The sequence below is a fragment of the Phocoena sinus genome, chromosome 8 (genome assembly GCF_008692025.1).
Source record: "Phocoena sinus isolate mPhoSin1 chromosome 8, mPhoSin1.pri, whole genome shotgun sequence".
Classification (NCBI taxonomy): Eukaryota; Metazoa; Chordata; class Mammalia; order Artiodactyla; family Phocoenidae; genus Phocoena; species Phocoena sinus.
Window position 1 is genome coordinate 78,882,203 of NC_045770.1, and position 27,913 is coordinate 78,910,115.

Genomic DNA, 27,913 nt, shown 5'->3' on the forward strand with positions numbered 1-27,913 from the left:
GATTTCCATGTAAATGTACACAAGCCAGGCATGACTTAAAGTATCATGTGGTCCTCACCCACATACTAATCTTTGGATGTCTTTGGAACCTTAGGCTGAGTTGAGATACTTACAAGAAATGGCAAATCAGTTATTACCTTTGCTGCCTGAACTCCATGTCCCTTCAGCTTACTGTTTCATAGAAATTTCCCTTATTTCTTGCTGAGATTTTGGATCTGTGCCACAGGGAATTTATGCTGCTTTACACTGACTATGCAGTTGAAGAGTTGCACATCTTTAGTAGTCAAACCAAAAATCTAAGACTCCAAAAAGAATACCATTCATTGAAATAATATTCTATTGCATTGGCTACATTCTAATCTGTTTTATCACTGGCAGATTCAGTTTTACTGCATTTTTTTTTTTTTTTTTTTTGCTAAATGCCAATAGAGCCACAGAGTTCTAAAATATGGATGCGTGTTCTCATATCATTTGGAACATGATGAATCCATATTTTACTGTGGAAAGCTGTTTTATAGTATATTTAATTTCCACCTCCCTGATTTATTACAACACTCTCACAGAATAACTTGAAATGCTGTAAATATGTTGGTTTTCCTTGTACCTTTGCACCTGAACAATATGGAATGCAAGTTACAATTCATGCAGCTCTGAGACCAGTTACACAGTACGCCATTGTGGCTTATTTATTCAGGAAAACAGAAGCCAGATGCTTTGCAACACTTAAGCTTTTCCAACAATGTGCACTCTTGCTCCTGAGCTGATGAAAACAATGCATGAATATAAATTTATATTATTTGTAAAAAACATACATTTTTTTGAGTTTTATTTTCTTTTCATCACTGAAGGGAGTTTTCTGTTATTATTTCTTTGGTAGATTGGTTTGGTTTATTTTTGAAAACTCACTAGAAACAAAGTCAAATTAATTGTGCAAGACATCATTTTTGCTTTGTTGTGGAGTTGCTGTTTCTCTGAACTCTGTATCTGTGAGTGTGAATGTTCACAGGCTGATGTTGTAGGAATGATGACGCATTCAACTAAAGAACGTCTGGTGGAGGCATAAACTATGGGAGCAGGATGGGAACGAAGAGAAGAGTTGAATTAAGAAAATATATGGTAGAAATCAAGACACTTTTTCTTGCAAAACAAAGCTAATCTCAGTTTTCTTCCCCTGGGAATGGGATGAGGAATACATAATCATACAAATATGTGATTATTTTTTGTGCAGTTTAACAAAGTACAGTTATTTCCAAATTTTATAAAGATCAGATTAAACCCAATGGGAATAAAGCTACTTTGTAATATATATGCAAGGGTTTCTCTAGCAAGAAAAGTATAAAGTTTCTCTTAACTAGAAAACTATTTTTATAATTTTAACACTGAAATTTTTTTTGACCTTTCCTTCTTTCACTCCAGGGAAAAGCTGATAGATTATAGTTGTTGGTTGGTTGATTGGTTTTTGTCAGAACTATTCGCTTCCCTGCTTGCTCTCTGACTGAACAAGGGGAAGAACCTCAGACTCTAGATTTCCCTCCCACTCCCTTGCCACAAGGGATTCTTCCATTCAGATTCCAGAGAGGTTTTGTTTCTGCCATCTGCTTATTCATAGCAACTAATTCTACTAACTCCACGAAGGGGCTTTGAGCGCCTCCATTTTTGTAGCATCTGCCTTTCCTTTTTTGTTGTTGTTAGTTAAATGTATACACATGCCTGAGGATAAATACTCTCTATGCCTGTTGAAGACATGAATGAACCTGACATTTATGTCCCTTTCTACATTAGGGACACAGACAAAGACATTTGTCTTATAGCAAAGAATAATGATAGCTCTGTCCTTGAGAATTCTTCTCTGAGTTATTTTTATATAACCATATCGATTACTAGAGAGAAAAACATGAAAAGAGAAAGGTGTTTTTAATAAAAAATTACAATACATTGATTTAGAAAATGCTTTCTCTGATATATTTTGAAACCGATGGAAAAATAGAGAAACAATGAAAAAATTATCTGAAATTTTCCTTTTGTGAAACAATGCAGTAGAATCTAGCTATGCCTTCCTCATTGTTGACATCAAAATATTGACAGCCCCTCATGGGTATATCAGTTTTAGAAGACTCTGCTTTAATTGAGAGAAATGTTTTATATCATGGTTTTCAAATGAATACAAATTATTTCTCAAAGATTTATACGACACACACTATTCTCAGGAAATCTGTATTACATGAATGCTGCTTATATATTTTCTTATTCTAAATTGTTGTCTTTTCAAACAAATAAATAATATATATATGTGCATGCAGTCAGCCTTGACAAGTTGCACAAAGCTGAAGCATTTTCATAGTACAGTATGTGGGAAATCGCTCTAGGTCATAGCTGAACTAGTTTGCAGTTGTCTGAGTCTGTGCACGCACTTTGAGATAAAATGCTCCTGAGTGACTGCATGATGAGATACAACTTCTGAATGCTGCACATTCTTCCAGAATGACTCTTATCTGTTGTATAATGCAATGAAAAGGAATCTTTTTCACTCAATAAATTTTCATGTGATATGGTATTTTTTCCTGTAATCTGCATGTTAAATTTAATCCTGCTTGTTTTTTAAGTATTAAGTTGGGATTTGTTGAGCATGTATGGAGAGAGGGGATCGCTCACTCTTTAGCTCTCCAAGGCAGTAGTTTCCTATTCTCGTGGGCCCTTCCCCACTCTTGAAAGGGTTTGACTCTGTGTCTTCCGATAAGCTCATTGTCATCGTCAAGGCATTTGCACATAAAGTGCAGGTGGAGTATCACATTGATCCTAATAATGCTTTGTGTTCGCAAAGTTGGGGGAGGAAGCTTGATCAGTTCTTCTGTCACACAGCATTTTCTTTTTTCACACTTGTGCTGGCTCTATCAATCACCATCAAAATCTCCCTGGAACAGGAATTTTAGCAGATATAATTCATGCCAAGGAAAGAGGACATATTGGGCCAACTATCGATATGAGGCTACCAAATTGCCCATTTTTTTATCAACTTGATGGTCAAAGTTGAAAATCCAGGTTGTGTAGAGTTGCTTAACTGATAAGGCTGAATTGATTAGTCTGTCAACTGGGGACAGGGAGATGTAGACCCAGGGTGTGTTTGTGTGTATGCGTGTGTGTGTGTATGTGTGTGTGTGCGTATGCATCCATACACATGACTAGGAATTCTTTTTATTATGTAAGAACCGGTGAGCGCTTATTCTCTGTGAGATACGCCCAACTCAGTCCTGTTAGAGTCATCAGATATTTTCACTCCATTTTCCCCCAAGTCACAGTATTATACCAAACTCTGGGAATAGTTGTACATTTTATCCAGGGAATCAGTTAACATCTTATGTCCTTCCTGTTATCCTCAGTAGGTGAAAAGAAAACATTTTAGGAATGACCTAGAAAACTCAACTTCTAATGGAAAGGTGAGCATTCCCCTACAGACATTTCTGTTCAAAATGAAATGTGCCAACAAAACATAGTCCAAAGGGAAAATTGATTGGGCTTTAGCGTGAATCATTGATCAGCTTAGGTTCTTGCTAGCTAGGATTTACATACTTGTGGTGGTGTTAAGTTACCTTCAAGAGTACTTGCTATCTGGGTTCATCTCAGAAACCACACCCACGACCACATTTGATGGTTTTCTTTCTGGAGAATGCAAATATTAGAGCCACTGCATCCTAGCCACATTTCACATTAAGGCATCTTTTTCAAGAAAGTAAAATAAAGCAGACAGATTGGGAGAGGAGACTCATTGTTTGAGACCAGATCCAATTTCCTGGACCATCAAAATCTACCATCAGGGAGAAGAAGCCTATACATCCTACCTTACAACTTTATGACTACCAATGTGTGCTCCAGCACATTTTCCCTAGAAAAAAACTACTGTTCCATGTACAACTATCCCAAAGTGGGAGCCTTGTACACTAGACAGTCAGCTAGGTCGATTCTGCTTTCCCTCTTTTCCTAAGAAGGAAGGGGATGAGATTTTCAGGCATATGCTGGCATTGACTTCTTCAGAATATTTATTTCTATCTCAGTTCTTACTCTTTCTGTGGGAAAAGCAGTATCTTTGCTCTGTTTTTCAGAAAGCAAACATTTCCTATATTTATTAGTTGAAAAATAAAACGGAATGAGATCCATTTAGATATTCCCCACAAGAATAATTGTCATGTGGATGGCTAGCCCCGCTGTGGTATTTAAGCTGCCTCAAAACCTTTATAATTATTTTGTCAATGCCACTCAATGCCACCAGGTAAACACTTTAGACCAAATTTAGTATCTTTTCTAACAAGCAGTGTGAGCAGATTTTCCCACTGATTTTGACCCGCTGTAAATTTTTGATGCTGTTCTCTAAGTGAGAAGAGGGGGATTGAGTGGCCAGAAAATTCTGATGGCAAAGGTAATTGTGGAAGCAATGTTTTGGGGTTGGTGTGTTGGGGTACACAGAGACTTTCCTACCAAAGCAAAAATGTCTATTTTGTGGATTCTTATTCGGTATCTGCAGTCAGCACACCCTGCCTTCTTTCTGACTGAGAAACAATTGCAATTTAGTTAATCTTCTAACGTGAAGAAGAAATGAAAGGTTTTTGTCTTGTTTTCCTTTTTCTTTTTCTTGTCTATTTTAAGACTTATGAAGCTAAATCTAGTAAGCTTAGATTTCAGTGACAACTCTAGCCAAAGAATAAACGTCTCAATTTTCAGTGTTGAAGATGAAAATGCACTTAAAATAAGTGCGAAATTTTATCTTCCTAGGACAGGTGGTTATTGGCCTCTATATTGTAATTTTCAAGTAGGAAAGAACTATTAGAGTCCTTGAAGACTAGAGTAATTGAAGAGGGAATTTGGGGAAGGCCAGAAGAGACAGACTGGATTTCTCCAAGTGTTTTCATTTTCAATATGAGAAATTATGTTGCAACCATATATTTAGCCAGATGATTATATAAACATTGAGTTTTTTCCTTTTACTCTCAATATTTCCTCTGAAAATCTTAAAAATATGAATCTTAACAATGCCGATTGTTAATCATTAAAAACATTCTTTCCAAACTCTCATAAGAAATTTTAAAGCCAATTTAAGGAAGCTCTTTGCTCTGTTGAAATCAACTGAATCAATTTTTTAGATGGTGTCTTCGTCAACATTATTGAAAGAACTGAACAATAAAGATTCATAAACCTTTATAATGTAGATTCTGAATCAGTCAATAACATGGTCTGATTGCTCAGTTCTCTACAAATTCTGCCTGACTGTATTATACTGTTACAAATAAGCAATTTCGGGATTGATCATTAATTTTCTTACATGGCAGTTACATTAGGGGGCATGAAATCAATACACTACATGAAATTATTCTTGGTTTTTCAAATGTGTCAAAGCAGACTCTATAGTTAAGAACTGTGTGTTATGAACACCTGTGTACACACTTGCTATAACATTTTTAAAAAACAGATGAATTGTTGTTTCTGGAAATTCCTGAGGACAAATAGGTCAAGTCCATAAATGATATCACCATTGTATATTGCTTTTCTTGATATATAGTAACCTATTGTATTGTCATAAAATCTTCTTAATGTTTATGTGTGTGTGTGTGTGTGTGTGTGTGTGTGTGTGTGTGTGTGTGAAGCCCTGGGTAGCCCAAATGTTATAGACATTATCGAAAACACTGAAAAAGATGTCATGTTATATAACAATATGTCAACCTTATTTTGACATATGTTTACTTGGTCACTTGGTAGACCTGCCTTACTATATTGTTTAAATAAAAGACTTTAGGGAAAATAACTATTTTGCACCCCACTCCTAACCCTGTAGAGAATATTCACATTAATCACTTGAATGCACTTCAATCTGCACTTATTTTTAAAAGAAATAATTAAAATAATTATATATCTATACTTATTCTATAGGCATTTTTCTAAAATTAACTAGTTATATAAATATAGTATTAAATTTAGTGGTATTCCAGGGCTCTATGAGAAAGCTGCATACAATTTTGGAAATACAAAAATATCATCTTAAATTTCCTGTTGATGTTCAGAAATATCATTATCAACTAATATTTTCCATTATAGAGCAGGATTATTTTTCTAATTTGTCATGAGAGTATAGTGAGAGAGCCACTGATATACTGACATCCCAAGTGAGGGCCATTTTGTGATTAAGTAGCCAAACATTTACAACCTTACATCTGTCTTGTGAAGATAGCTTGATATTTCAAATACCAAAAGTGCAGTAAAAGAAAGTTGGGCTTATGAGTGTTTGTTATTCACATAGGTGTTTACAAATCTAGATTGGTTTGGTCAGGAGATTGGAATGGAGGAGGAAATAATGGCATTAACTCTTTCCAAGAATTACAGTTAAAATAACCCATTAGGTGATTTACAATCAATTACTAGTTACGCTTGCTTAATTTAAATTTTTGTATCATTTTAATATACATCATTGGTAATATCAGTTAAATTTTATTTGTTTGAAAATAGATTATATCAATACTTCAAGGTTATTAATGCTGAATAAAAGAGGTTAACTCTACAGAAAACCTATTTACCTTACAATATTGAGATTGAGCCATGAGATTTCTAAATATACAAATGTACAGAAGGAGAGCTAAACTGTCTAGTATTTTAAAAGAATTTATTTCTAAAAGAACAATTAAAGGGAGACTCCTCTGTGTTTTCTATTTTCTGATCTGATCTTTGCAATAGTGTTTAATTAAGATTGTAATACCATAAAAATATTTCAATAATACTCTCTTTGAAATACTGTTCACAAAGCCCCCTGGTCTGTGGTTTATTTGTTTTTATCTTTAGAAAGAAATGGTATAACCATATAAAATCACAAAACAATGAAATTTATATTAAAGAAAATTTATTTGAATTACACAAAGGGAAAAGTCCTCCCCCTTCCATTGTTGTTCAGAGAATCACAGTTGCCATTACCTGTGCATTGAGTGGCAAACTTGGGTTGAGATGCTGTTTACTTATCAAGGTTTACATTTATAAATGTAGTACTTAAATCATAGATATGAATATTGAACTTTTCAGTAATAAAACCTGTCTATCTTTATAACAGTAGTTTTTTTTCCTTTTTCGAGAATTTAAGATCTTCAGAAAAGTTACTCTCTGGAAAATCATATTTTATTTATACTCAGCATTAAAAGAGCTACTGTTTGAAAATATGTGACATGATTTTTAATTTATATAATACATTATGTTTATCTTGTTATCTCTAATTTCAAACTAATTCAGTAATGCATATACTAAACCAGTATCTTGAAAATCTTAAAGGGAAACAGCGAACCAATTTAACTTAAAATGAATACTGGAATGGATACCATTTTCTTCATATACTGCAGACTAACAAGAGTTGAGTGTTCCATGCGGGTCAGTCACCGTGCTAACTACTTTAGAGGATTACCTCTGTAAATCCTCACAACAATCCCATTAAGTAGGGACAATTTTTGCTCCTTTTAATTTGTGAATAAAGTAAAGTTCAAAAAGCCTTGCCCAAGATTACCAAGATAAGTTTTGTTAGAGCTTACATTTGAACCTGAAGCCGTTTGACTCCAATCCTTCACCTCAGTCAATAAGCTGTACTCCTTGCTCCAAATGGTGACAAAGAGAATGTCAGTCATCAAAACGAATTCATTCCGAATGAGTGAAAGAGGCATTGAGGTCATTCGGTTCCATTTTTACCCATATCTGTGAGTATGTTTAAAAGATAGAGACTGGCATCAAGTTTGGCACATTTTAGGCCACCCTAGGAACTCATCATTCATTGCCCCTCTTATTGAAAATATCCCTGTTCACTCTGTGATAAAACCAACCACAAATTTAACCCATTTTTATAGCTTTGAACTTAGCCCTGGACAGACTTTGTACTGCACCTGCGGCCTTGACACAACTCTGAGCTGACATCCCTAGGGAGGAGTGAGGGAGGAGAGGTGTGCTATGACTGACTGGGCAAATCTGTTGACTCTGCCCTTGTAGTTCCCGTCTGCTTCACTACACAGCAAATGTAGTTTCTACGTACTCTGGAAGATGGTTCCCCTGTGGATCCCCATCTGCTCTCTAGCTAAAATGGTAGATTTTGCATCTGTTCAATCAGGAAGAATCAAGCAGGATACCTATATTGACCTCTAAAAGCTCTGAAATGTGACCTCAGAATGCCATAGGTTCCATCACATGATATTTTTATAATAATACAGTACTCTTTTCCATGTGCAAGTCATTTTATGCTTTGATAACGCTCCGGGTGAAAAAATTAGTGACTGAAAAAGAAAAAGTATCCAAAAAACTTTCTGGGAAAGTACTGAGCTAGTGAAATATCTGTAGGATAATTTGTGAGTAAAATGAAAAACTATATGGTACATTTTGGTTTTGTGGAATTCCAAGTGAAAGTTGTATTCCAAATTTCATATATATATGGCTACTATATATATATATATATAAATTTCATATATATTGCTACTATATATATAGTGCATATATACATATAGTGTGTATATATATACATATACATATATATATATATATATATATATATATATATATATAGCTACTGTTAATCTAATTCTTATCCTCAGGGTTTTGTTTTTTTTTTCCTTCTCTATCATATTGACCAAGACAGTGAGGTTTGGCCCAGATTTCAACACTCATCTAATGTATTTCTGAAGTTCTAATTGATAAAAATGTCCTAACTCCTAAATCATTTGGAAAGTAATTACACTTCTCAATTTGCAAATACTTAGATCAATACCTTCATTAACTTGCTGGACCTCAAAAACGTTTTTAGAAATTCTTTTCCTTCTCATTTTCAGGTATTTTCCTCAGTGTACTCCCTTTTCACTTCTTTCCTCCTTTTTCAGAGTGTATTTTTCTTGTTTCTCTTGTAAACCACAGCCCAATTTTCTCTTCCTCTCCTATTATTTCCTCTCCTCTTTGAGACTGGAGAAGAGAAGGCAAGCAATGGACTGTGGCTTATAAACTCCAGCTATTTTTAAAATTCTTCTATTGATTATTTTTCCCCTCTTTTTACCTTCTCTCCCTATTAATAAACACCAGTTTCATAAAAAATTTTCCCCTATCTCATGCTTCTTTTAAAGTTTTCTCCTTCTGGGTAACATTTAAACCACCCAGCCTTTGGGACTCCTTATCCCTGCCTATTTGGACCGTTTCTTCTTACTTTGCTGACACATATTCTTTCTAGGCCTCTTGATCTTACCTGGCCACCAAAATAAATATCTGTCACCTGCCCTAATATACCTGACACTGAGACATTGGTTTGTTTCCTACTATCTTTCCTCTGATCTAGCCCATATGGCACTGGTTCTTTTTTACCCTTTAAGGATTTTATTTCTTTGCTTCTTTCAAAAAGCTTTCACTGCCTCTCCATTTATTAATTCAGATCTTGATCTGTGGTCCCCTCTCACTCCAGAACTTTAGCAATTATTTTCTAGAGTTCAACTACTAAGATCTTTACTTCTGTCACCTTAGCCTGATGGAATGCTTGAGATTTCAGGTGTGAGCTGAACAAACAGAGTAGAAATCCTGTGGACAAAGCCTTTGGCACCAAAGAAGACCCTAGGGCTACTGAAATCCCCTGTGGGCTGGTAAGCTATCTGCAAGGTTCTTTTACACAATATTGTCCTAACAGCTTCCTATAGGATGTGCCTTTCCTCTTTACCCAGCCCTAGAGAAAGACTCCAGACTTCTTACTGAGCACAGACTGAATTTTTCATTGTAAGGTGATAGAAGGGAAGAAGAAATAGTACACTGAAAACACAAAGGGAGCAGAGTATTTAGTTATAATTACTCCTACTTACCAAACATACCAGCCTCTCCTTTGCTGAGGAAAATTAATTTCAAGACTTTGTCAGGACAGCTGTAATCGAAAGAATGACTGGAAGAGGACTTAAAGGTGTGTGGGTGGGTTGGGGGGAGGGATCAAAAGCAGTTAAGTGCTCTGGGCTTCCCTGGTGGTGCAGTGATTGAGAGTCCGCCTGCCGATGCAGGAGACACGGGTTCATACCCCGGTCCGGGAAGATCCCACGTGCCGCGGAGTGGTTGGGCCCGTGAGCCATGGCCGCTGAGCCTGCGCGTCCGGAGCCTGTGCTCCGCAACGGGAGAGTCCACAACAGTGAGAGGCCCGCGTACCGCAAAAAAACAAAACAAAACAAAAAAAGCAGTTAAGTGTTCTAACTGCACCTGCAGGATGCAGGGATGTGACATGAGTTCACTTATATGTGAAGGGGGGTGCTGGGGTGGATGCCATTCCCTTGTCTTATCAGCAGTGGCAGAGAAGCATTTAATATGTATCTCCCCTCCTGCAAACTCCAACATATTTGATGGTTTAAAAAAACTACAGAAAAACCCAACAAACAAAATCCCTGAAGTTTTATTATAACACAAAGCAAGGAGACTGATTCTTGCACTATGATGAAGTCAAGCCCTAGTTTATTCAAAAAGGAAGTTGCCGGGCATTTAACGCTTGGCTGTTTTTTCTCACCTGAAAGTGGGGTCTTCCAAAGAATAACCTGTAGAATATTCTTGGGAACAGTCATGTTATTTGTGGTCTTGAATAAGTGTAAATACATATTAGACATCCCTGTCTTCTAGCAGGGGCAAGTATGGAAGTCTACTAACCAATGGGCAAGAAGTATGTGGGCTGTGTGTGTGTGTCATGTGTGTGTGTGTGTGCACGTGTGTGTGCGTGTGTGTGTTGCCTTAGAAATGGGTAATCTTCTCTAAAGCCATGTTGTCATAGTTTTTGTCCTTGGGATCATAGCCTGGAACATGGACCAGGCTTTCTCGCCTGAGGCCGTTTCGTAAGACAGATTCAGCCCCTTGTTTCGAGGTACTGCCATTCTCAAGGTTTTCCTGAGGAAAATGGAAAGACACATATCAGTGGGATAGTCTTAATGTATTCCAAATCAAACTGAGGGAATCTTGCTTAGGCTCTCCCTTTGGAAAAAAATGATAGATAAATATGAAAATAACTAAATGATAGATAAACATGAAATAAATAAATGATAGATAAATACGAAATGATAGATATGAAAATAAGTACAAATAACTGACCCAAGGCACTTCCTAACTGATAATTTTGATGCCTCAATCCATGTAGGTATTACTTCTAATGATCATAAAAACAGAAAGAACAATTTACTGAACATTCACAATACATCAATGTGTGGTGTGAAGAGGTTTATATATCTAGCGCAACAGTCCTGTGAGGTAGTAGTATTACCTCCTGAGGAGAGACAAACCTGTGTCTCAGAAGGGGGGCCCCCCCTCCTTCCTGTGAACAGCAAGGCCTCTGGTTACAACAGGGGTCCCTGTATGCAAGCTTCCCAGGAGGCTGCTCAGTGTTAGCCTTTGGCAAAGGAGCCCAGTAATGACATACTAAGTGCCCCCTCCCACTCTCGACTCAGCCTTGAGAACAGAAGCTGCCTGCCTTAACAGGATTTCTCATTTATTCCAGGAAACTCAGGCCTGGGAAGGTAAGTCTATAAAGCAGTAAATAACATGATTCTTTCCTTCTAGAACTTCCTCAAAATCCATTTATCCAAACAATACACTGCTTTGCTGGCTGTCTTCTCAGCAAATAGATTGCCTTCCCATTCTGAGCCCTTGTCAAGGTGATGCTCTCCTCATGGCAAAACTATGAAACTCAGCTTTACTTCACATACATGTTATTATGGTGTTTTGAGGAAGGAAAACAAATGACATCTTAGGAGTTGTGATAAGGGCAAAGAGTCTCTCTCCTAAAGTACTGAAAGAGTAAAATATCTGGGTCTGAAAGAACAATAATAAGCCCTCACTAAAAAAGAAAAAAAAATGCCTGCCTGTAATCAGGCTGAGAGGACAGACACAGATAAGACCCGTTGCAACTCCAACAGGAAACAGTGCTTCTTCCAAGGTCTTGGAATTACCGGTTGCCATAGTAACTCATTGAGTGATTGCTGCTCTTTGAGCAGTGCTGCCCCAGGTGGCTTTATCTTCATTCCCACTTCTCTTACTTAGACCCTTCTCAGAATCTTTCAGTGGGAGCCCGAACCTTTACCCTCTTGTTGAGGGTGGCACTCCCTGGTTCCCCTGGGGTAGCCCTGTCCCCTTGCTGTATGTATCAAGTCAATAAGTCCAATTTGGTCTGACCACAGGCTGTTCCTGGTGGTCTTGGGCTGATATGACCTTAATCGTACTCAGACAGTGTCTCTAGACCTTAATAGCACTGGAACAATGTCCCTAGCCCTGTGTGGCCTAAACACAATTCTCAGCGGGACAAGGGGAGAGCTGGGAGGTTATGTATATCCTGTCACTTCTCTACCTAAGAAGTTCCACCAATAAATCTTACTTTATATTTACACCTCATGGCACACTGGAGATGTTCATGTGTAGATCACGGTGCATGGTTTCCCCCCAGTTCACAGATAAAAGCTGAAGTTCCAAGAGGTTAAATAACTCACCCAAGGAAAGTTAGACATGGAACCAGGATTAAACCCAGGGCTGACTCTAAAGCCCATGCTTTTCACCATTATACTAGATGTGCACCCTCTTTTCTTCCTTTTCTATTATTAATTTTTAAAAATTTTCCTAGAATTTGCCCTCACAGGGATTAAAGGGAATTTGGGGACTTGATCAGTTGCAACGACAATTCAGCCCAAAGGCACATTTACCTATCAACATAATTTACGTGCTTAAAAACTAGTTAGCTGAGGTAACTGAAGTGGAAACCCAGATTCTTTCAGGTTCTCATATCCACTGCCTTCCCTCCTTGCACCCAGCCTTGTAGATGGTTTAAATGGGCAGAAAGGGAATCCTTTTGAGCCAATTCACATTATTCAGAAGCTCAAACATCAGCTCACCTGCTCTGTTCCACTGTCGTGCTGAACACCACACCAGCACAGTGTTTTGTATTTCTTGGACCAAAAGCAAAATAAATTGCAAACCGGTCTAATTAGCAGCGGTTGAATATCCTTGCCCTTTTGGTGACCTATTAACAAAAGGAAAAATGGGTAAGTTGTTGCACGCTTCCAGGAGTTTCTTTGATGATTTAAGCATTGTCCACTTGAGAAGCAGGTCACTTCTTAGGAGAAGGGTGAAAAGAGGCCTGATTGGTTAAAATACAGAAATTGGTAACTGCTCAAAAAAGTGAGTTTGCCTTTAAACATCCACAAACTGTCAGGTCAGGCAAACTCACGGCCTTAAACAAATAGAAACAACATATTTATTTTTAAATATTTATTGTGGAAAACCCTCCTAGTACCCTTTGTAGGCCAGCAGAGGAGACTACAGGAATTATATAATTTCTTCCTTTAGGAAAGCTCTCAGTTTTCCACCAAATCAGATCTATTAGAGGTCATCAGAATCAGTATTAGTGAAATCAGGAAGATTATTTTTTTTTTTTTTTTTTTTTTTTTTTTTTTTTTTTTTTTTTTTTTTTATGCGTTACGCGGGCCTCTCACTGTTGTGGCCTCTCCCGCTGCGGAGGACAGGCTCCGGACGCGCAGGCTCAGCGGCCATGGCTCACGGGCCCAGCCGCTCCGCGGCATGTGGGATCCTCCCAGACCGGGGCACGAACCCGTGTCCCCTGCACCGGCAGGCGGACCCCCAACCACTGCGCCACCAGGGAAGCCCCAGGAAGATTATTTTTACTGTTTTTTCTTCCTTTCATGCCAGCATCCTGAACAAGGAATACCTTCATGTTCCCTCCAGCTACTCTGGACTTCCCTGACATCTCCTTCCTTATCATTAAAACATACCTGTTCAATGTCCTATTCCTTCAACCCTGTTGTGGAACCAGAGTCTCCGGCCAGCAGAGCGTAAAATATTTACTGTCTAGCCTTTAACACAAAAAGTTTACTAACCTCTGTGTTGGATCTTTGATCTTGTCAGAGAAATGTTATAGATTACATTCTAAATTGTCAGGAATCATATATATGTGTACGGTAAACTTATGGCCAGAGGGTCTTTGTTGCAATTACTCAACTCTACCTTTGTAGAGTGAAATCAGCCAGAGACAATAGTATATTAATGGGCATGACTGTGTTTCTATAAAACTTTATTTATAAAAAGAAGTAATGGACCAAATGTGTTCTTAGTTTACTGACGCCCGACCTAAGAGATAAACTTAATGAATTGATAACTAAAGGTTTTATATCTGAGACCTGTAGCTACATGATACATGAAGAAACAAATTGGGAAGGTTCAAACGAGTACAAACTGCTGTGCAGTGGAAACCAGACTAGAATAAACCCACACAGTGCCCTCAGAGTGGGAGGTTCTGGCCACCTAATAAACTGATGAAGATATTTGTTCTTGACTTAGGAAATGGTATTTTCATTTCACAAGGTTAACGAGATAAAGGAAAACAACTCTTAACTGCCCAGTAGAATTTTACCAGTAATAACAAAAACTTTAAAGTATATCTTGGGCCAAGATCACCTTTTAATAGCTGATGCAGAGAATCATTAATGATATAAACCATCTGGAGGTACTAATCAAAATAGACATAATTCTATTTTATGAGTAACATAAATAGCATATATTCGAAGTGCTAGATCATCTAGAAGAAGCAGAATTGAAATGATCACCTATTAAGACCAAGCAAACGCAAGAGGGAAGACATATGGGAACATATGTGTATGTGTAGCTGATTCACTTTGTTGTAGGGCAGAGACTGACACACCATTGTGAAGCAATTGTACCCCAATAAAGATGTTTAAAAAAAAAAAAAAAAAAAAAAAAAAAAAAAAAAGACCAAGCAAGACAAATAGCAAGAACAAGACAATATACGACACACAATGAGCAGGCCCACAAAAGGCCCCTGGCTTCCCCACTGACCCTGTCCTGCAAACAGTTAACATTTTAAGACCTTTTAAAAGATTCACTGGGCGTTATAGAAGGTTTATGAAAGCCCCTTTGTGACCAGACCTGAAGGTGTTCAGATAGCACTAGGGCCTCATTTGGAAGATAGGTACCAGGAGGCAAGGATCAAAACTATTTTCAAAACTACCCTCTGATAAAGTGCTTCCTTTTGGTATTAAGGACACTTCCTAAGATTTTGGATATTTGTAGAAAAATAAAACACAAGGGTTGGTACAAGGACAGTTGTTTGTGCTCAAGATGGCAAAGAAGTTTCCATCTAAATACAACATAATGGCTGCTGCATCAACACAAGAACATGTCAATTCCAACAAGCATCTGAAAAATACCTAGAATTTATGATGCCCACAATACCTGCTTTGGAACCAGGCAGCTAAAACTCTAGCTGTCTTCTAAAGGTGACTGACCACTCAACTGATAAGTCTAGGTGTATCCTACTAGGATCAAGGAAGCTTCCATGGTTGTTAGGGCACTGAGGAAAAAATCTAAGCACCATAAATAGACCACCTTTCATTTGAGCCCATTTTCCATAAAGAAAAATATTGGGGGAGTTCATGAACGGCTGGGGTTACAAATTTTATGTTCTATTCCTTATCATAGCCAAGATTGGCTTACATTTAAATGAAGAGCTGGTGATCTCTTGCCCAGAGCAATAAGGCATTGGAGCTTGCACATAGTGTTTCTAAGTCACCAGGAATATTGCCATTCAGATTTTGTGTTGAGTAGGAATCTTGACTTCCCGTATAGCCTGTGGACTATATAATGGTAGTGGAAAACTAGAGTATCTTAATATTTGATTCAGCCAAAGAGGCAGAGTAGATTACAGTGGGCCTATTCCATGCCATCCTCCCCCACCAATCCTTCATGAGCTTTGGCATAAAAAGGACACTGAACCATCAGACGGACTATGGCTCAAGGTACAGGGGGGAAGTCAACACTGGTACCAGAAATGGCGTAGAGTGAAGCTACTCACTGCAGAACTCTGGGCCTAGAGGACTGGCCTCCGAAGGACACCATATGCAAAAGCAACAGTAAGACTCTCCTCTGCTTATCTAGTAGGTTAGTAAAGGCTAACCCATGAGATAGTAAGGCAGTTATGAGGAAAAAACTGAGATGAAGGGGAAAAGAACTGCTCTTAATATTTAATCTTCTTACTGATATATTGCAAAGGTTTCTTCCTACTCAGGCCCCTGAGGGCCATGTGTTTAAAGATCTTTTTTTAATAATATATGGGGAATATTTAAGAATACACTATACATATTAGTAATCACGTGTACAATAATCAGGGGGATGCTTTTACATGTCAGTTTGGAGAAAGTAGATAATATCTCTTGGGGAAAACAGACTTTTTGTGGTGGACCCAAATTCAGACCCATAAGACAGCTGCCTAGTCCAGAAGTGGGTGAGACCAGCCCACGTCTTTCTTGGTCCCCAGAAGAGGAAGGCATGTAACCGACCTGTCGCGAAGCTGATGATTACTCCAGCAGCCATGCATCCCAGGCAGCCTACTGCACTGTAGTATAGGTAGGAGAGCGCATACCAGGTCTCAGCGATGGCAGGTCTGCAGAGAACAATGGCACATCATCAGTTCCATGTGTGTGAAGTCAGGATTCACAGTGACTTACAGGACAGCCGAGGGTTCATTTTGGGGACTGGCATCTCTCAAAACTCCCAAAGCTTAACTTTTTGTCACTTGATTATTTTTTTTAAAAAACCGACTGTAGACTAGTTGTACTTTATATTCCACTCAACCCAATCCACCTGTGAATTACAAGTCTTGAATTTCAAGTCTTGCTACTGAACCACAATTGCAATGAGGACCGTGCCTTCCATTTCTTCTGCATTATTTATTCTTCAGACATTTACAAGGCCCAGATTTAGTGCCAGAAATTGTGACAGACACTGGAGATTAAAGATGAGTAAGCCATGAAGTCTACATGTAGGAGCTGACAATCATAAAATAGGCTAGAACGCCGTGGTGGAAGAGAAACAAAGGATTTGGAGAATATTCAGAAAGAGTGTCAAACCCAGGCTGATATGTGAGATGATGCCTCAACTTATTTTTTTAAAATGGTTCGTTTTAATCAATCAAAGAAGGCAGTTAGGGCTAGGATTTAGCATTCCAAGAAAAGAGGATAGAATAAGCACGGGCAGTAAGGAAGAAACAACATAGTGGACCTGAGAACTCAGACCTCCAATTAACCCTCTTGCCAATTTCACTCTTGGGCATCAGGATGCAGAGGGATGGATATTTACAGAAAGCTGGAGCCCCCAGACACTCTTCAATGATGGGTACCACCCAGAGCGATTCTCATAGGGGAGCAAGATGGTCTCCTCAGACTTAGCACAGGAGAATGCACTTTTCTCTAACCTGGTGACCCTCTCTCTGGGACCTGATGCTATCCTGAAGGTCAGCATACCTGCTGGACAGCAGTGGAGGCACTGATTCTGTCACATTTGATGGGACACACTGGTCAGTTGATAAAGGCAAAGGCCATGTCTTGGAGGTTGGTGCAGGGTAAATTAAGGCCCCAATGGCCACCCAAAATGACAAGATGATCCCAGTCAGAAGGCCTCCTAGGGCACCCTTGATGAAGAAAAAAAAAAATAATAATAATGAGAGATTTGACAAAGCCATTGAAAGAATAATGAGATGATGAGTCTTGTGTCTCAGGGATTCTGGTTTTCTACCCCAGATCTTGGCCACATGTGCTAGAAACAGCCCACTTACACTGCCTGCCTTCAACCCCCCACAATGTAGCTTTACACAGGAATAAATGGTTCCTTAAATGAAGACATTGGAGGGTTTTCCTGTGGGCATTATATGTAAAATTTCTAGCAGGAATTTTTTTTCTGCTTTTTGGCTTCTTCCTCATCACTTAAACATCTGCTGAACCTCAGTTTCCAGTAGAAGAGTTTCAGAAATGCAGGAAAACCTCAGATAATGGAATTGCTGGGGTCATTTTTCACTGACAGCCATTATAGGCTACTACTATATAGAAACTTTTACCCTCATAGCTCTTCCCAAGTAATTCTGCTCAAGTCCTCTGACTCCCAAGTTTGGAGTTTTTAGTTTGAGTCTAACTACTAGCAAGTATATTTACTAGTCCTGTCATTTAAGGGTCATACTTCTTGATAAAAAGTTAAAAGTCAATGAGTCATTTCTCCTGTAAAGGAAGCAGAACAATCGAGCAGGGATCACGACCACTGGATGTTGCTGGTCTTTGCCAGATAGCTGAGCCTTCTCTGTGACAGAAAACAACTTGTTAGTTTCTCTATTTATTCAGAAAAAAAGACTCCTCAATTACAGCACCAGAATGTTCTGTTCGTTTTAGTTTGGGGGAAACTAAAGCAATGTGTATGATTCAAATACCTGGGCCCTTGGTCTAGACCAGTGGTCTGCAAACTTCTTAACAGCCAGTTAAGGAGTATTTTAGGTTTTGTGGGTCATTCAGTGTCTGTCACAAGTACCCAATTCTGCCATCACAGCACAGAAACAGCCATAGACAGTATATATACACAGGAGAGTGGCTGTGTTCCAGTAACACTATGTGTGGTCACTGAAAGGTGAATTTCACATAATATATATGTGTCATGAAGTATTATTTTTCTTTTGATTTTTGACAACTATTTAAAAATGTCAACCATTTTTAGTTTGCAGGTCACCCAAAAATTGGAGATCAGCTAGATTTAGCTTGAGGGATATAGTATGCTGGCCCCTGGCCTATCAGTAAAGGGTAAATGGACTTCAGTAGGAGAGTCAGCCCTCACTAATTTATAGTAGCTGCCTGGAGAGCCGTGCTGAGAAGGATTCTGAGGTTGCATCCACATTCTGTGGAAAGAGAGCCATGATTGATTAGTACGATCAGCCATGGCTAACGACAAAGGGAGAGGTGACCCCAATTGGTATTATTTACTTTCCTCTATCTAGAACAAGGTGGTTTCCTGGATTAAATAGCAGGACCATAACTCGCTAACATAGATAAATTAATGTTTAGAATGAACTAAGTTGTTATGTTGCTAGTTATTAGGTTTTTTTTGTAGCTAGGAAATTACCTTTCCTCATATTATCTCCGCAAGAATTAAACTATCCCTGTCAACCTCAATCTCAGAAAAGTTGATTAAAACAAAGTGTCTCCTAATAAGACTGCAAGGAAGCACCACAAATTCCCAAATGTTTCACATCTATCCACTCTCTTTACCTATCTACACAAGATTTATCTAGAATAGAGGTCAATAAGGGTCAGGTAGCCACAGAGACCTAATTAGGTATACCATGTGGCTCAGGCTTTATCAAGACTTCTCTAGTATATTTAAAAATATGAAAAACTGGGGTTCCCTGGTGGCGCAGTGGTTGAGAGTCCGCCTGCCGATGCAGGGGACACGGGTTCGTGCCCCGGTCCAGGAAGATCTCACATGCCGCGGAGCGGCTGGGCCCGTGAGCCATGGCCGCTGAGCCTGCGCTTCCGGAGCCTGTGCTCCACAACGTGAGACGCCACAACAGTGAGAGGCCCGCATACCGCATTTAAAAAAGAAAAAAAAAGAACTAAGTAAATAAATAAAAATATGCATACAGTCAGGTTTCCTAGAGTCTAAAGACTTTCTAAAAAGATTTGCATGTTAATGGATGAATGGCAATAAATGGCAACTTTGCTAGATTGAAAAAATTATATTTTAAATATTTAAAAATATTACTATAGTACTATTTTTCCAAATAAGTGTTCCTTTTGATTTATGTTTACTACACAGTCATCCAACCAATGTTTACTTAAAGGCAAACCACTAGCTTGTCAGCCAAGAACACCAAGAAGATTCAGCTGTCAGAATATACCAGGCTGGTCTCCCCTCCCTTTCTTAAATTAGTTAATTAATTAAATTACTTATAATTTTGGGTAACTAAATATAGAAAAGAAAATTTACATTTTTAAAGTTTTCAAAATCATGTTTTAACTAAACTATGTCTGATCTCAATATCTATTTTAAATTTCATTTTGTGGGCTCTTAATTTAGAGAAGACAATTTAAACCCTACAGAATCAGGTTTGATGCCATGACATATGGTATTTCATGACCACTACTTTCTTGGCTTTCTGCTCCTAATACAGCTTCACTGAAGTCAGAGATTGGAAGGCTGGGGTTCTATTTAGTTCTGCTGTAGAAAGAAGCCCCCATTCTTTTCTGGCAAAGACAAATAGCCTTTCCAAGGAGGACTGAGAGGAGGGAGAAAATGTCTGGGGCCCAGTCTCAGTTGGGAAGTGTGAAGAGGGGTGTGAGAGACTTACCTTCCAGTTCACAAAAGGGAACAGGATTCCCAGAGAGAACAAGCCCAGCATCGGTCCCCCACACATGCCGTGGATGCTGAGGGCAGCCTGTGGATCAAAGCAGATCAGTTCAACACTACACTCCCCTGAATCTGTGGCCCACCTAGGACCACCCCCTTTCTTGGACCGGAGATGAAATACAGTCTTAGTCCTGACTGTGCCGCTCATTAATCATGTGCTTCCTGGAAATCATTTCTCCATTCTGGGCTCATTAATAAGCACTGTGTATGTAAAACACCAAAAACACCTACAAACATACATGTGTGAGGGTGTGCATGTGTGTGTAAACACACACAGGCAATTTGGATTTGGTAGAATAAGTTTTCCCTCAAGCTGGAACTTATTGATTTGTTTATATTTTCTATCTTATCAAAAGCTTTTTAAATAATGTACCTAATAAATACATCTATAACTTATGTTGAATATCTCAGGTAGTTGATCCAGCTGTTCTAATTTAGTTTGAATAATTCTATAATTTTAATAATAATAATTGTCTGTTACCCCACTCCTGCTATCCCAGCAGAATACCTCAAGGATGTTGAAGCATTAAGTTGGGACATGATGGGGAGGACATAGGACATTCCATATCCTATAACCCATTTTTATTGCTCTGTCTCCTTTGGATATAGAGAGAGTTTGGCAAATGCATTTCCATATCTCTTAACCTCTAAGTTATTGAAGCCGGCGAACTGGTTAGGGGCTTTAATTAAGCTAGTTTTCTATCAACCTATAGCCTTGGGCCATGGCCTTGCAGAAGTCTTGAACATACACAGGCACTGACATGCCTGCAAGGGAGCATGTACACACATATGTGCACGCGTGCGCGCACACACGCGCACACACACACACACACACACACACACACACACACACACAAAGCTACTCTGCAATGCAGCCCTGTCTAGTTCTATCAATACAACTGCAGGGCTCTTAGATAAAGTGGCTGTGATAAGGATGCTCTAAAGACTTTATACATATTTCCTATTTGTCAGGCACCCCTATGTGTCTTATGTGTCAGATAATAAAGATTAAATACCCTGGCACTCTAAATAAATGACCTCATTTCATCCCCACAATGACCCTGCTTAGTTGGTAGCACTAACTGGATTTTATAGATGAGAAATTTGGACTGAGAGAAAACATATTAAAAGTATACTTTCAGTTAGAAAGTGGCAGAGATGAGATTTAAGAGTTTTAAGCCAGGGTTGTCTGGCTCTGAAACCCACATTTTCTCTCCTAAGAGCAGTCCCACCTAAAAAATAAAAAATAAATAAAGTCAAGAGCACAGACCACCATCATGGTCTCCTTTTTCTGTTTAAGGGGAAAAAGTTCTTGAAAGAGTCCAGCACTAAGAGAATATTGAGATTCAAATTTTGGCCCTGACACATGTAACACATAATTTGGTGAACCTTCAGTTATTAACTCAGATTCACTTTACTTCAGAGAGTCTTCTTTCTCTATAAAAAATAGAAATAGGACCAAGGGGCCTTCAAGTCCACTCCAGCTGCAATATAAATTCATTTATCCAGAAAAATGAGCTACAATGTACTGTTATGATTGTTTTTCCAGAATAATTTTTAGAGAAGTCAATGATACAGATTGATCTTTGACAAGATGGAGGCAAATAAGATTAAAGTAGATACTTTTCCCTAACGTCAATACTTAATATTCTTGACATATTCTCTGCTGATTGATAGTATTAATTCATAGTTGCTGTGGTTGCTGAATTTGGAAGTTAATTTACTAGCTATTATATGGGAGAATCAATAAGTTAGGAAAAATGTTTATTTCCTCCTGTGGGACAGAAAATGAACAATCTCTTACAAAGTCCTTAGCCAATATGCCCCAGGGGGAAAAACGTCTTCACATGCTAGAAAGAGAAATAAATCAAAGAATTTCTGGATTTGAAAAATATGTATTTCTTTAATGTACAAAACTAACCTCAATTTCTTATCTTTCTTTTTTTGTTGTCATTAAGTGTGTTTAATTGGAGGAAGACAGAGCTCATCTGACAACCTCCACCTCAGTGGCCAAATCTCACTTAAGCCCCTCCTGCAAGGAAAGGACAATGGCTCAGAAAGTGTGTTCTAGGACTGAGGTTGCCTTGCTGTGTCTTAGCTTTCTCAGATGTCAAGTGGGGATCAAAGTACCTGCTTCCTGGGTTGTTTTTGTGTGCGTGTATGAGAGTATTCAAAGTGGAATCCAAAAGAAGTCTCTGAATAGTGCCTGGGCACTCTGGAGCACACGATAATTGCCCCCCAAATATTATCTACTATTATAATCTTGCTATTATCCTCTTACCTACCCTGTTAGTGAGCTCTCTGATTCCTGAGGTGGGCCATTTGATGGTTGGACTGTTTTGAGAGCTAGAAAGTACTTTTTTTATACTTAAAAAGAAGGAAGGAAGAAGGAAGGAAGGAAGGAAAGAAAAAAAAGGAAGGAGAGAGGGAGGGAAGGAAGGACGGAAGGAAGGAAGACCACTCCCCCCAAATAAAAGAAAAAAAAAAAAGAAAGCACTTTCTTAAATTGAGAAAAGAATACTCCTGGAGATCATGACAAGCCTTGGTAGAACTAGCTGAAGGTCAGTAGGATAGCAGCATAATGGACAGAATGGCCTTTCTCAGAGGGAGCTCCGCAAATCACTAGTTAACAGATTTTTGCTGCTGTTACCTGCCCCTCCTCCTATCTCTTCTCCCCGCATTTGGTTCTGTGGTCACATATTTAAAGGGAAACAGCTTTCTTGCTAGGTCTTCCCAGAGCCTTCGATATGCTACTGTGTGCTGTGGATTTCTGAAAGGGGAACACATTGTGCAGCATTTCCCAAAAGACTTTGACTGGAAATTTTCACTCTTGGGGCATTTCCCAGGGTGAGGGTCTCTGGAAAACACTTTGAAAATCCTAAACTAAAACACTGAAAAGGCCTTTGTTTAAGGAGATGACATCTGCCCGCCCCCAGCACCACCAACAAACACACGCCATGAGTGTGTGTCGGTTTTGTGAACATGAAACTAAATCTGGCTCTATGCTGTATACCTATGGGATATTTGGTTTCAGTCTTCCATATTCCCTGAATACATTATTCCATTACATTAGATCTAGCAAAGCTGTTTGGAAAATTAAATAGGGGGATTATAGTTTTTCTGCACCTGTCAAGTCAGATGTGTTCAGAGAAATGAGGGGGCCATTTTAGACACAAATATCTCTCCTAGGAAACAACACATCAGTGTTTTCATTGTCCCCTAAACTGTGTGAACACATTTTAACCAACGAAGAAAGCGAGCCTAGCATACTTATTTGAATAAGGACAAGTCAACGAGAGCATCACTCACAACTCCCTCTTCGTTATAAGTTTTATGTGTTACACCAGCCTTGCAGGAGTCTTTACCTATTCCAGAGCCTTCATACCACAATGGCAAACAAGATTAATATGCAAATAATTCTGGAAGGAAACAATTTAGTGATTCAAATCCTCACTAAATTGAACATGGTAATACTTTCTTAAGAGTAAATAATAATTAGATAAAGGGGAGAAAAGAAAGGGACACAAAGCATTAGAGGCAACTTGGAAATGGGAAAAAACAGAGCTAAAAAAATGCTGCAGAGGTCACTAAAGACAAACCTCATCAACCCACCAGTTCTGCTGTGTGGATGGTTAGATATCAAAGTGCTTCAAAAATTGTAAAGAAATCACCAAATATCTGTCATTTTAAAAAGTTCATACTTAGCAGAAAGGACATCAAGTTTCCAGCCCCACAACTTCTCTTATATAGAAAATGAATTATCATGTCACTCAACTCCCCTAGACTTAGTTCCTTGAACTTGAAAAAGGAAATAATGGAACCTATGTAAGTAGTCATTGGAAAGATCAAGCAAGATACACTACTCTGGGAACTAAAACACATTCTATAAAAGTCAGTAATGACTGTTCACTCACTCTTGTTCATGTCTTCATTTAAGCAGCATTTATTGAAAACCTAATCCATGCCAAGAAAGTATACAAGATGTTCAAATTATACAATGACACAATGGGATGGAGAGAGTTGAAATAGAATCTGAAGATTGGTTCATCTAATGGTCCTTTGTGGGTTGGGCAATTTGGGAAGGGAAGAGGGGTGGCTCCAGACACTTGCTGGTAAACCTGGTTTAGCCACTAACCAGACGTGAGAAGTTGAGCAGGATACTTTCACTCTTTTCTGTAACCATCTACAAAATGAATGTTGAAACAGATTATCCTTGAGGCTCTTTCTAGTGCTGATATTTTATGGAACTGGGAGTTGGACGTATGGGAGACAGGTCAGCCTGGATAACAGGTAGGGGCGGGCCCATTTCCCAGCTCCACCACTCTTTCATTATGTGAATTTGGGGCAATTCTTCACCTCTCTATTTCTTAGTTTCTTTCATCTGTAAAATTAGTACATTAATCATACTACCTCATAGAGAAGTGATGAGGATTAGATGAGATAATACATTTGGGATGGTAGCTTGAACATAAGCATTCCATAAATGTCAATTGTAATTATTGTTTTTCCTGATAAGATTATCATTCCTACTTTTATTTCAGGATCATACATTCTCAGATCTGGATTTCAAAAGGTTTTCTAATTTTATTACAGTGTACCTTGTCACTGAGTCTCATTACTAGTTTTTAAAAGTTTCCCCTCTTGAAAGAAATTTTGGTTGAAATTTTACATGCATGTGTAACTTGGACCTGGTATCGGAGAGTATGAGCATTTGGGATTTGGAGAAATAGGCAAAGTATTAGAAAAGAAGGTGCATAAAAAGTTGCTACAAAATCAAATGTGTCTTTTTCCTCTTTCGTTACCTGTACAACGCTCCCCAGGAGGGATGCAGCCACAGCCATGGAGGTACATATTATGCCAAACAAGAGACCTGGAGAAAAGAAACTTCATGACTATCATCCAAGCTGGCTTTGAGGGATCCACTGAACTCCTGCCCAGGGCCGTCTCTCATGTAAGCCCTATCAGAAGGGGTCTCAGGAAGGACTGTCCACCCTGCTTAGCCATCACAAGCTCCAAGAGGGCCATTTAAGAGACTTTCTCCCAAAGACATGCTTTCCTAGGTCAGGCAGAATGAGCTGGAATCCAGCCTTGAGGAGTCTTCTCTACAAGATTTAAGAACTCTGTCCTGGTGACTTCTCTGGTGGTCCAGTGGTTGAGACTTCACCTTCCAATGCAGGGGGTGTGCAGGTTTGATCCCTTGTCAGGGAGGTAAGATCCCACATGCTTTGCGGCCAAAAAACCAAAATATAAAACAGAAGCAGTGTTGTAACAAATTCAAGAAAGACTTTAAAAATGGTCCACATCCAAAAACATCTTAAAAAAAAAAAAAAGAAGAAGAAGAAAACTGTCCTGTGGAAGCAACATGAAAATGCAGAAAGGTCACTGGTATACTAGGCTAATCCAGATTAAATTCATGAGAATTAAATCCGTTTCGACCACTCACCAATAATCAGCTGAAGATGTTACTAACCTCTCTGGGATATGGATAGTTTTTCATCATTAAAATGGCTAAATAGCTATACAGTTTACCTCACAGATTTTGCAAATCTGGAAAATTTTTCTGGTCTTTTCATGCTTTATTCATACCTTCATTATGGCCCTCAGTTTACTGCATAATGATTTCTTTGTTTACATGGCTATGTTGGAGCACCATAAGGGCCATCAGGGTACCGCGCTCTGCAGCATCTTGCACAGGGTGCCTCCAGCATCATAGGATCTCGCTGGATGAATCAACATATCCATCTTAGTAATCTTTTAAAGGTGATGTCTTCTTTCAAACCATCTTTTTTAAAATAATTGTTTTTATACATCTTTGTTTAAAAACTATCTTAAAAGTCATTCAATTCCCATTACAATCCATAGACTAAATGAGAGAGACAAGGTGCTGGAGATGGATTTAGACAGACACACAGTGACAGAAATAGAGAAAATGATTTTTCTCATTCTGTTTGAAATTCTCTCTCAGCTAAATATTTGGCTGAGTTCCCAATGTCACCATTAATGCAATTTTATTGAGTACTGACCATATGTCAAGCACTTTACTAAATGCCAGTGCTATAAATGCCACTGCCCCAGAGATCTCACATTTTAGGAAGGGACTACACATAAATAAATTAATTTATCCAACAGTGCCTGTTGCATAGCAAGTACTATGTGCTTGCCATTATTATTATCATCATCATCATCAGTTCAGATTTAGTACATGATATCTCTAAAATTTATTATCAGGAATTCACTTTTAAGATGAAATCAGGATAGCGAATTTTAATGCTATATTTTCCAACTTCTCAATAAAACACAGAAAAATAAGGAAACTCACACAACACTAAAATCCAAGTTTGATCAATAAACACCTTTCAGAATTATAAAATCGTTCCCATTATATTTAAAGATGATAGATTAGAAACAATGTTTGCCCTCATTCTGTTTCACTTCATGAATAAGCAGAACTCCACCTGCCTGAAGAAAATTACAGAAGTGTCTTTTCTCTGCTACTGATTACCCTCTTGCTGGGCCAACAGTTATCTGTTTCAAATGGGATTCTAGGCAACCACCCCTCAATCCAAGGGTTCTACTTTTTTGTGCTGACTAGAGAATTGATTCAGTCCCCCTCTCCCCCATATCTTTACACTTCCACCAGATTGCAATCAATAGCAACCTGCAAGGCAGCGAGTTTAGGGGAAATGGTGGGGTTCCATGGAGACCTGGAGTGTACGGATCCACAGACAAAGCAGTAAATGTGGCGGGGCGGGGGGGGAGTAGAGAAAGCACCACAGTTGCAGCAAATACTATGGATTTTCCAAGTGCTACATCAGCTCGGAGGATCAGACAATAAACCATGGGCATAAGAGAAATTGCTACCCAGCATATTCATGAATATCTGCTAGAAATTGGGAATTGCACCAGGAGTGATGCCAATCCACCTGCTATTAGCTGTAACTCATTATGCAAGATAGTGAAAAAATTAAGGCAATTCAACTACCCAGTTAACAAACATTCGGTCAGCACCAATTTCTCCTTGTTCAAGCATAAGGAAAAAGAAAAAAAGAAATATGGGATCCATGCCAAAATGTTACTAAACAAGGAAATGAATAATTAACCTGAAAACTCAAATATAGAATATGTTTTCTGGAAATACTTAAGAACCAGAAAAAAAAGTATTTAGAAATTGGCAATTTCAATATGATGCAAAACACATAGATCCAATGACGCAACAAGTGCAGTTCAAGAGGAAGCAAATGATATGAAAACACAACAAGGTAGGGTGCAACACCCATAAGTTTAGATGAAGATGAATCCAGGTGTGATAAGGAAGAACTATAAGGAAATTAAAAATTATAATAGTTGACCAAGCACTTCCTCACCTAGGTATTTACCAAAGAGAAATGAAAACATGTTCACAAAAAAGATCTGTGCAAGAATATTCATAGCAGCTTTATTCATAAAAAACTCAAACTGAAACAACCTAGGTCCATCAAAGAAGTAGAAGTTAAAAAAAAAAGGTAAATCCATACAACGTCATACTACTCAGCCATAAAAAGGGATAAACTACTGATAGAAAAAAAACCCATGGATGTATCTCAACAATATTATGCTGAGTGAAAGGAGTCCTTACAAAAAAGAGTGGTACTGTGTGATTCAATTTATATGAAATTCTAGAAGAGGTAAAACTGATCTA

The 27,913-nt window shown here is 38.5% G+C and overlaps 1 protein-coding gene across 1 annotated transcript in view; it reads right to left on the reverse strand.

Moving 5' to 3' along the window:
* Window positions 1-10,389: 10,389 nt before the first annotated feature.
* SLC5A12 (solute carrier family 5 member 12) overlaps window positions 10,390-27,913 on the reverse strand; it is a 50,019-nt gene continuing 32,495 nt past the window's right edge. The window contains exons 10-16 of the mRNA XM_032641832.1: window positions 25,038-25,105; window positions 20,177-20,263; window positions 17,316-17,482; window positions 16,353-16,456; window positions 12,876-13,003; window positions 10,720-10,887; window positions 10,390-10,687 (exon numbers count right to left, since the gene is read on the reverse strand). Of these exons, the coding sequence (XP_032497723.1) occupies window positions 10,735-10,887; window positions 12,876-13,003; window positions 16,353-16,456; window positions 17,316-17,482; window positions 20,177-20,263; window positions 25,038-25,105 (707 nt within the window). The 3' untranslated portion in view covers window positions 10,390-10,687; window positions 10,720-10,734. The remainder of the gene's footprint in view (window positions 10,688-10,719; window positions 10,888-12,875; window positions 13,004-16,352; window positions 16,457-17,315; window positions 17,483-20,176; window positions 20,264-25,037; window positions 25,106-27,913) is intronic.